General features: G+C 38.6%; 2 protein-coding genes across 5 annotated transcripts; one reads left to right on the plus strand and one right to left on the minus strand.

The window, feature by feature from the left end:
- Positions 1-431: 431 nt before the first annotated feature.
- On the minus strand, positions 432-4870 carry LOC131322766 (NADH dehydrogenase [ubiquinone] 1 alpha subcomplex subunit 8-B). Of its 2 annotated transcripts, XM_058354222.1 has the most exons (3): positions 4711-4870; positions 4300-4522; positions 432-758 (listed from the first exon to the last, which is right to left on the minus strand). In XM_058354222.1, the coding sequence occupies exons 2-3, from the start codon at positions 4491-4493 to the stop codon at positions 626-628; spliced, it is 327 nt and encodes a 108-aa protein (XP_058210205.1). In that variant the 5' UTR covers positions 4494-4522; positions 4711-4870; the 3' UTR covers positions 432-625. The 2 variants fall into 2 exon arrangements, with proteins under 2 accessions (XP_058210205.1, XP_058210204.1); XM_058354221.1 differs by having other exon boundaries at positions 4300-4762.
- Positions 4871-5933: 1063 nt separating this feature from the next.
- Positions 5934-9007, plus strand: LOC131322767 (uncharacterized). 3 transcript variants are annotated; one of them, XM_058354224.1, is made up of 2 exons: positions 5934-6016; positions 8306-9007. In XM_058354224.1, exon 2 carries the CDS (start codon positions 8309-8311, stop codon positions 8483-8485), a length of 177 nt encoding a protein of 58 aa, XP_058210207.1. In that variant the 5' UTR covers positions 5934-6016; positions 8306-8308; the 3' UTR covers positions 8486-9007. The 3 variants fall into 3 exon arrangements, with proteins under 3 accessions (XP_058210207.1, XP_058210209.1, XP_058210208.1); XM_058354226.1 differs by having other exon boundaries at positions 5990-6013; XM_058354225.1 differs by lacking the exon at positions 5934-6016 and adding an exon at positions 6167-6268.
- Positions 9008-10960: the final 1953 nt, after the last annotated feature.

Raw genomic sequence — 10960 nt, forward strand, 5'->3', positions numbered from 1 at the left:
AGATAAATGAAATTTTTGTAATTGGTAAGTGAGGTTCGCAATTTTTTTCCTTGTTTGGAATTATGACGCAGAGCCTATAAAAAGATTTACAGACCTTTGCAATCTGAGAATTTGATGTTAATTGAAAATACAAAAAACACGACAATTGAAACCGTAACGATGGTTACAGTATCTGGAAAGTCTCCTTCAATTTTGCCTGATGAACGTGAATCAGTGCATTTATAAATTCATGTTCCTTATCAAACACAATTCATTCTGCTTATCTAACCAAAAAAGAGAGTTCACTCCATTTCCTTATTTCCCATGTATTTACTTTGATTTTCTTTTCTCTCCGCGAATTCAAATCTCCAAAGGCATCAATACACAGACATGCGACGGTGCAACCTCAAAATGGATCGAGATGAGAAAAAAAGGAAGAGAGAACATGAATATTTCAACAAGGAATGGAGTATTTTATCGATATTTGTGATGGGAAATAAATGTCGTCTCAGGAAGCATTTCTCAAGGACAATATGCGCCAATAAGACCGTCGTCGGGTTAAAAACCCATCAAAAAAGTGAACAATTGCTCATTACAGTTTAGCCAAAATTATTACGCGCATTGGAATCGGGTTGGCATCTTCCAGTCACTTCAAGGGACATGCTTTCTCAAACTCTTTCTGCTCTTTGCGACATAGTTCAAACTCATTGGTATGGTAGTACATGCAACCAACATAAGCATCCATCTCCTTTGTGCAACTTTGATGAAGGTCTTTCAACCTGTGCGACCAAATTTCATATAATTGAGAAATGTCCAAAGTGAAACACAAGCTTTGGGCGATATTGATGCAAAAACCTGTTCAGCTTGTATAATCAACAAAATGTTTAGTTCCACACTAATTACAGTCTAGTATACCAAATGCAGTTTGACTACAAGGTCATCGACTAGCAAGAAAAAATAGTCAGACCAGATAGGCTGGAGAACTGAAAAACTATGATGTAAAATTAAAACGTTGAGCTCATAGGCAAGCTTCAGGATGCAAGCCTGGTGCCAAAAATCTAATACCAAACTTCTGATAGAAGGGTTAAATCTCCCTACAGTCCTGAAAAAAAAAGTGTGAGCACAAAAGGTTTACACTAGACAATTCCTGAACAGGTTTGCAACGGTAATCTCACTTGGATCCTCCATTGTCGATTTGGAATATGTCTGGCTAACACCGTTTAGCATTTGATACCCCTACCCCAACCGCTCTTCTTTCCAGCGTGCAGCAAAATGCAATTATGTGGGCCGACCGGCAGGTAGAGCTTCATTAAGTCGTAATGTAAATTGACCTGGTCGCTCATCTTCCAACACAGAGAGAGAGAGAGAGAGAGAGAGAGAGAGAGAGAGAGAGAGAGAGAGAGAGAGAGAGAGAGAGAGAGAGATGGACAATTGAAGTCCAGGAGGAGAATTAAGTTGTTTGGAGAAGAAGATGAGACGGGCACATAGACTGAGGCCGAGGCAGGTACAAATGGAGGATACCCATAGGTGGTGGACGTGCTCAGCTAAGCCTATGTCGAGTGAAGAACAACCAATATGGCTAGGTCTTGAGTGGATGAATTTCCGTTTGACCAAAAAAAAAAAAAGGGTCTTGAGTGGATGCCCTCAAGTGTCCGTGTCAGGGGCCAAGGCACTGCATGCATTTGCCTGAACTTGCCCTGGAATGTTTTACCCCGCAGAAAGTGCATAAGATGTATAGGAATTGAAGTGGTGGCCGGACCATACGCCACATCAGGGGATGACATGTGGAGGCATACGGTGACAGGGAGATGACATGGGCAAGGTGTGATAACATGCATAGGTTCTCCACGAACTGGTCTGATGGAATTTCAGCCTTCCCACATCGACCTCCAAGAATAGCGGTGATTTGATCCTATCAAGTTCATTATTGAACATACTGATATCTTTCGACGGGTATGTGTTGGTATGTCAAAACGAAAACTCAACAGTTTGATAACATGTTGTTTGATAGCATTACGCTTGAGTTTTCATTCTCATTAGCAACGTTAATGAAGTGAAGGAGACAAGGAATACGTTATCATTCTGCCGTTGAATTCAACCATAATACTAGCAAAAAAAATGAAAGTAAAGTACAAGTTAGATTGGCATTGCAGAAGGGCTCAAATAGGACTAGACACGCGGTCTGGTTGACAGGCAGGTTTCATTTTACAGACCCCGCAATATAAAGAAAAGGCTGAGACTTGCTGGAACCACGAGCCAAAGAAATGCTTACTGATCTGATACCTAAACACAAAGAGAAATGCAGCGCATCTATACTGTAGAACTTGGACAAATCAACCAAATTACGGGTTCATTAAACGTTACTGAGAAGACACAAGATAGGAGTCTATAAAACAATTGGAACAACTTGGATTACAACAAGATAACTCGAGAAAGAAAGAAATGAAATTGGAAGATGGGGGAATTAGCGTACCAATTACACTTCATCATTGAATATAATTAGCCAGTTCCTAAATTACCACTGAAAGCTTTCATTTTTTTTAAGTCTAAAAGCTTGTATTAGAGATTGTGCCAGGGAGAACTACCCATGAACAAGAGAAAGGAATAACTAAAAGGGAAACCAAGAAAAAAAAAAAAAAAACCGTTGACAAGAAGAAAACATAAATGCTAAAATCTTGACAAGACCCAACTCCTCCACAGGTTATTTGCCATCACAAATAATTGAGCACTGCAACATCTTCAACTCACTGCTAAAAAGCCCGCCACGTTATACTTTTCTTCACAACGCTCACCTGTTGCCTCTATCTATCTTATCTACATCTACCAACCTTTACATTCCATCTTTCTCCCAACTCCAAATGACACCCCCCAAGAAAATGCAAATCGATCCGATGTTTTGCTTCAGCAACACTCTGCACTAACATTCAACTTACTATCTCCACTTGTAGGTAACACAGACAAAGGGGTAGCATGAGGCATCTCAAACCCTTCTCCTCCGACACCTAGACCTGGTTGATTCACCTCATCCTTTTGAATGACCACCATAACTTCCCCTGACCTAAATGTCCATATTCTTCCTGGCCCTCCTCACCAACAAGGCCACACCCTTCAAGCCACAATGCTGCTCCATCTCACCCTTTCTTCCAACTCAGCTTCAAGAAAAGTCAACCCCTACTGTCTACTTGCAATGAGTGTATTTGTTCAATGCTTTCATGGGATACCTTCAATTTGAATTTCAACCATCAAATTAAACCAAGATCTTACCAAGTGAAATGTGTGCTATAGCTAAAAATTACCCGTAGAGAAGGCAAAAAACTAGCAGGGACGAGAAAAGCTTTCCTTATGATATATACAAAATAAATGATCAGATCCTTAACAAGTCAAAGTGGGTCCATTCAATCATGTCTTTAATGTATAAGAAATTTCGACACTCAGTTGGAAACATCTCAATCTATTCAGGAACCTAAAAGATGGCCTCTATATAGAGGATATGTTATTCTGAGACTTTTTGGTTGTACATGTAGAAGTGAACAAAAACTTGTCCAACTACGAAATACTTAGCTCCATGAAAAATCATAAAATGCCACCACAAATGCATAATTAATCCTCCACAAATCCCTTAAAATGGACACTTCTTCAACATTCCAATATCATCTTTCTTCACATTACAGCAAGTGAATGATCACCCAATTTTAACCACCATATCCATTATGAATCGGTTGTCATACTAAGAGATTCGTCATTACAACGCAACACATGGACAATGTCCAACCTCAAAATCTCAATCAAATTCGCACTTCATTTTTTGATAGCGACAAATCCCTACAAAGCATGGCCACTTTCAACCCAGTACCGCTGTACCCACATTGTTCTCTATTACCACTATATCTAGTCCCTCTTCTACCAAATGATTCTTATATGAATTTTCACTAGAACTCCATCTAGCTCTTACACATAGCTCAAAAACAAAGGCGTGCACACCTAGATTGCAGAATCCTCCGGTAGACTCCACTCCCACTCTCAAGGTGTCTTTCTGCTAAACTAAATGGATTAAATGGACAAAAGCTCAAGTATTCACGGATTTTCAGACAGGTCATCCTCCTCACAAACATCAATAAAATACCATTTAGCGAACACAACTTGACAATTGCCATCACCCCGTACTCCATTTAGTTTAGCGGAAATGCACCCTCAATCCTCGCTGTAATGAATCTTACTAATTCAGGATGTTTTTGAAAGGCGCTCACACACATTAGGTGCACAATCACATGCATATTCTAATTATCCGTAAACATAAATATGTATACGTATAATGCTTACAGGCTGAGGACGCAGCGAGTGACTTGCTGGCCTTTGTCGAGGCATTTCTCGGGGTTAGGGTCGTCTTTCTTGCACTTGAGAAAAGCAACGTTCTCAGCCCTGCATCTAGTCGATATGTGCTTCGCCGACGCCATCAGAACCGCCGACGTCGGGATCGGTTCTCCCTCCGGATCCACAGCGCTGGACGACGACATCTCCGGCCCCGATCAAATCGATCTCCGCCCTGGTCAGTAACAAAAACCCCAACTTTCAGCAAGATTTCAAGAACTCGTGCCGTTCGGTTAAGAAGAAATGTAGACGTAGAACTCTTTGTGAAATAGCGTAGGGCTTATTAAAGTTTTCGTTTTTCTGGTTTCCTACGAGTTCCCAGCTACCAAACAGAAAAAAATTCATCAATTGAAAGCTCTGTACCTTGATCTCTCTCTCTCTCTCTCTCCTCTCTTCCCACTTGCTCAATGCCAGCGTCAACGTGAGTAGTGAGCGCACAAGTTTGTGCTCGTGTTCATTCGATGAAAACTAACAATAAGATTGCAAAATTATGGACAATAAGATTGCGAAATTTTAATGTTCGGGAAGCTAATAGTTTATTTGATTTGGGTTTTGAGAGAGATTTTCGAGTAATGAGTTGAGAGATAAAGAAATGAAAATGAAAGTAATAATTGAAAAAAATTGATTGGGAGACTGTGCGCAAAGAGGGATTAGGTTTTGAAACACAAAATGAACTCAATGAAATAACATCTAATAAAAAAAAAAAACAATACATAGGTGTTCTTAACATATAAAAAAAACAACTAAAATTAATTTTTTAAATTTAAAAAAAAAAAAAAAACTGAAACTACAGGTGTCTTGGCTCCTATCCTTCCTAGTTTCTTCTCTGATTTGAACATGTGTTTGTTGATTAAAAACTCATTTAATAGTCAACTTAAATTTAAACAATTTTTAAAGTATGTTAAACTCTTAAATGAAGCTCGAATAACCTACCACGCGGCTCCTAAAAAAATTTAACCTACTCACAATTTACTGGTGTTCGGCTCGATTAGGATGCATTTTTGAAATTGGCGTAGTAGGTTACTCCATTTTGGAAATGTTTAATGCTCTGTTTGGAAATGGTGGAAATTTGGCGAAAATAAGAAAAAAAAAAAAAACAGAAAGTCTATATCCACTGAACGCCATGTGGGGTCCGCTCTGGGTTGTGCATGGATGATCCGAGTCGTTCAATAATTTAAAAAAAATTTGTGTGGGCATTACGAAACATCAGCTCGATCCGATATGTTTATATGCTCAAATCAAACTTCTCATCTTTCTGTACATCAGAAAATTAATCTTTCTATTTTTTCGATTTTTCAAAGATGAGAAGTTTGATCCGAGCACCTAAATACATCAAATTGAGTTGATGTTTCGAGGAGGCCACTCGGTTATTTTTTTTAATTATGGAATGACTCGGATCATCTGTGTAGAGCCCGGAATGAGTCCTACCCGACGTGCGATGACCGTATTTTTGGTACGGTGACTGTGGCGCTGCTAAAAAAAAAGGTGGGCAAAAAATGAGAGGAAAGTTTACTACTCCTATAGTACGGAGTAGCATTGGTAGTCGGTACCCCACCCCCAATAACCCTAAAATCTAAAATCGATCCCACCTCTCTCTGTCTCTCCCTGACCTCGAATCAGTCGAAGGTGTCGTGACTCCAGCGAAGATCGACTCTGATACTCTACAGTGGTACGTCTCTCTCTCTCTCTCTCTCTCTCTCTCTCTCTCTATGCACTGTGCCACTGATTGTCGACTGTATATGGGATTTTTATTTATTTTTTGCGATTCGGTGCAATTTGTGACTGTATCGTACTATCATGTAGTCTATGCTACTTTTACTTTTTTACGATATTTAACCTTCTCTGTTCATAAACCTCCCTCGATTCATTTCGCCCACAAACTCGCTCTAGGGTTTTGATTGGCGACTCTGAAGATCGAAAGGTAAGTCGAAAACAATCACTACTTTCTTTTGTCAATTCCGCGGATTCATTGAACAACATATGATTATACGGATCGTGTGTATTCCGCAGAAAAAAGTAAAGATATCTGCGATACAAGCATCGCAAAAGTGGGATATACGCATGGACATATATATATGCATACACCAGTGACCAGTGTAATTCCGTTGCTTGAGTTAGCAGTGAAGAATATTCCTTCCCCCCACACCCCCCCACCCCCCCCCCCCCCCCCCCCCCCCGCCCCTTTTTTTTTGGAGTTAATAGCAGTGATGCAAAGTATTGTCCTTTAGAATGTCTCTCTGAGTAAGTTCGCGATTTAAGGTAATGCAGTTTGCCTCGTGCCATTTTTAGGAAAAATGCAGGTGGCTGATGTTTTGTTGCCCTTTGCCAAAAAAGGCTACATTGTAAGTTTTAATAGTTTTTGGTTAGTGAATCACGCTGAAATAGTTAGGCAATTTTAGTTTTGGAGAGCACCAATAATAACCGGTGGAAGGTAGGTTGCGCTATTAATACAAAGGGCTCAGTTTATCTATTTGAGTAATTGAGTCGAGGTCTCACAATGCACTGAAACTGTTTGTAAGAATGCCTGATTTAAGGTAATAGCTTCATCAGTTCATTCTTCTTTTTTTTCTGAGTTGAGAAAGGTGTGGTTTTCGAAGGTAAATAGAGTTTAAGAATGGCCCGTCAGAGTTGAAATTATGATCTATAACATGCCTCATTAGTCGTCTGATCTCTTGTATTTTTGGGTTTACTCCTGCAGCACTATGGGTTACTGGAAGTACTACTCAAGCTAGCAGCTTGTTTGGTTACTTAAATCCACAGGGGCAGAGCCAGGATTTTTTTTAAGTGGGGTCGAATGAGTAAAAATGAATTCTACTCATATAGGTTGGGGCAAAAATGAATTTTAAAGGGGAGTCAAATGAGTAAAAATTGGGTGAAAATTATACCGATCTCTTAAAAAAATTGGGAGGCAGCAGGGTCGGCTGCCCCCCCTTGACTCTTAATGGCTCCGCCCATGTAAATCCATGTCCTGTTTCATGTATTTGTGTGACAAAGGTTTTACCGGCCTTTGCTCTACGAACTTGGTTGAGTTTATAAGGTCTGCACCATAGGAATTGGTCTTTTTTGGGGTACATTATGTCGGACATGACCACAGAAAGGGTACGGACTGACTTCACTATTAACCAAACCTAAAGCCCAGGCCAGGCTTATTATTTCGGATTTCCACTAGCGTTATTGCTGCTTCAGGTTTCCATTAGTGTTATTGCTGCTTCAGATTTATAGCCTTTCTCTTTGTTTAGTCAAATGAATGTCGCCCATAAAGATCTTGCTGATTGCTCTTCACTTAGTTACTTTTCAATAGGTAGCTCTTGTTTCCCTTTCCCTCCATTGGTTTTGTATGATGACTTGCTGCTTTGGATTGAACTCTGCATCTACTTTAATAGTTCAATGACAATCATCACACATTTGACAAAATATGATCTTGTGACGCGGTGATGTATTGTCACTCGTGTACTTGGCTTGTTATCCTTTACACCTATGTTTGCATCCTTATAGAGTTTTATGGATTTGTGGTCATGTAAGGAAATAGTTTCCGTGCGATAAATTGTTTACTAGTGTCTGATGCTAATTACTTGATATGAGACTATTACAATGTTGTAGAACATGCATTGCACTCCCACACACTCGTGCATAAAAGAAAAGCCAGTTAAAATATGGAGTATCCCTTCATAATTTCATATGCTCAAGTCTCAGCCATGAAGTCTCCAGTAAAAAAGGAAGCTCTTGAAGCCTCAGCTTGGAAGAGAAGCTTCAGAATTACCTTTTTTATGCATTAGTTGGTGTTATTTGATCTTGCGAAAACAATCTTTTGGGGTCAACAATATTTGGCTGTTCTTTAATTTTACTTTTAAATCTGCAATCTCTGTGGTAAAGTACATAGTTGTTCCCGCATTTCATGTCCTTGCTATATGTATCTGTGTCTGCTGACTTGCATCCTTTTTTCCTTATTCATATCAAGACAATGGGCCAGAAGAAGAAGTCAGCTTCGCTTTTCATCAGGCTTGTTTCTGCTGCTGGGACTGGATTCTTTTATGTGAAGAGGAAGAACCCCAAGCGGATCCAGACAAAGCTTGAGTTCCGGAAGTACGACCCGCGGGTGAATCGCCATGTTCTGTTTACCGAGGCAAAGATGAAGTGACGCAGAAAAAAGGCCCATGACAAGATCCATCTGTGCGTGTCCTATATCCTGGATCAGCATGGTGTTGCTCCTATTACTTGTAGTCCATTTTTCAATTAACCTGCCCCTAGATGCAGAAAACATAGGAGTAGTATTTTCAACCAAGGGATAGTTTCTAAATTCTCAGTGTATCGTTTGCAGTGTGACGACTTCTGTTATATTTCTTGGAAGTGCCAAACTTTGTTATCAGGAATACACGATTCACGGTAAGTATCATTCGGTTTGATTCGACACGCCAAGCAATTGGCTTGGGTACTGAACACCATCAAGCGAGATGTGTAGAACACACGGCGATATGGATATCGAGAGCCTTTTGAGGAGAGCAGTAAGATTGCATGAACTGCAAAATTTTAATCATCCACCCATTTGATGAGGTGTAGAATCTTGTAATGGGTTTAATGTCGTATATAAATTCTTATTGTAATAAGATTTCTCTCAATTTGGTTTGGCAAAATAATAGTACTACTACTTGTTATTCCGATAGAATTATAACTATATATTTTGTGTCATCTTGTATGATCGTATATCATAGGTTCCTATGAATTCGTCTCCTAAGACAAAATTAATAATGTAGTAGAGGGAGATAGAGACAAAAAAAAAAAAAAAAACAAAGAGAGGAAAATGATATTGCCAAAACTGTTTTTGTTGGTGCTAAAACTATAGTGCACAAAAGGTTTGTACCATTTGTAATGTACTACAAGATTTTTATGCGCTAGAGTTTTGATACCAACAAAAACGGTTTTGACATTATCACTATCCAAAAAAAAATCATATAGTAAGTCTAATGTTCTTAACAAGTTATTTGAATCTTTTCCGGTTTTTCCTATAAAGGGCATCCTTTATTGAATCGCATGATTTCCAATTCATCACCGAAGACAAGCTTCTTATTTAGGTTAATAGTACTCGTAGTAGTAATCAGTTTTTATTTTTTATTTTTTATGTCATATTCTAAAAGTCACGACCATCACCTAACCCTTGTGAGGGTAAAGAGCGCTCTCTCCCTCTCTCTCTTTCACACACACACTCTCTTTCCATTCGTCTTCTTTTTCCACTTACCCCAAGTAGTATTCTCATTTCTTTACTCAAATCCACCACAATTTTTATTGTAAGTGGGAAAAGACGACGAAAGAAAAGAATATGTGTGAGAGAGATTTATCCTTGCAAGGGTTAGGTGATGGTCGGACGCCTTAATATTCAAATTCAATAATCAAGTCATCAATATTTATTTCCGATATTTATAAGCCCTATCGAAGGCTATACTACTTTCTAGAGATAGAACAAACCCAAAAGCCATTAATATGTTTCAATGAACCTATGAGTTAATGAAACATTGAATGTGACTCTTTGAACGAACAAGCATACATTGAATGAGAATAAATTCTCTCCGCAAAAGTCCACTTTTCCACTTTTCCTCCAAACCAATGCAAACATGCCACGCCATTAAATTCCAAGCAAAATCTTCTCCGATTAAAAAGTGGATATTACCTGAGCAGATACGGCGCCGTTGTTCAGGTGCCAAAATTTCTACGGCTCTTTTAGGGCTCTCATTGAAAGTCTGAGAGCTAAAAATTGATTATGACTTTTTAGAAAAAAATGATCAAAAAAATAATATATTCGCAACGATTCAAACGGATTAGAAATTGGAACACTTAAGTATCTGCTATTCATTTGGTTCTATGGCTCTCTTAGGGCTCTCATTGAAAGCCTTAGAGTCAAAAAATAATTATGAACTTTTAGGATAAAATGATTAAAAAAATAAGATCTATGCACCGTTCAAACTTATTGAAAATTAGAGCACTTAATTTTTTTAGATTGTTTATATATTAAAAAATTAAGTGTTCCAATTTTTAATCCGTTTGAACAGGTGTAAAGATCTCACTTTGTTTTTATCATTTTATCTTAAAAGGTCATAATTAATTTTTGGCTCTAAAGCTTTCAATGAGAGCCCTAAGAAAGCCGTAAAACCAAATGAAGAGCAGATACTTAAGTGCTCCAATTTTCAATTCGTTTGAATCGGTGCGGAAATACTATTTTTCTAATCATTTTTATCATAAAGGGTCATAATTAATTTTTCGCTCCAGGGCTTTCAACGAGAACCCCAAGAGAGCCGTAGAATTTTTGGCACTTGAACGGCGCCGTATCTGCTCAGATAATACCCATGTTTTAATTGGTAAATGTTTGGCTTGGAGTTTAATGACGTTGGCATGTTTGCATTGGTTTGGAGGAAAAGTCCACTTTTCCTCCCCTCGCGGAGAGAATTTATTCTCACATTGAATATACAATTATGTAAATGACCCTAAATATCAATGCATACATGGAAACTAACTAACTAACAATAGGTTCATTCATGCAATGAATTTATAATGCGTGTTTATAACGTATCTAAATGCACATTCACGCAACTATAGATCCATGTGACTGACTCTTGAATGAACG

This window comes from Rhododendron vialii, chromosome 4a (genome assembly GCF_030253575.1).
Source record: "Rhododendron vialii isolate Sample 1 chromosome 4a, ASM3025357v1".
NCBI classification, from domain to species: Eukaryota; Viridiplantae; Streptophyta; class Magnoliopsida; order Ericales; family Ericaceae; genus Rhododendron; species Rhododendron vialii.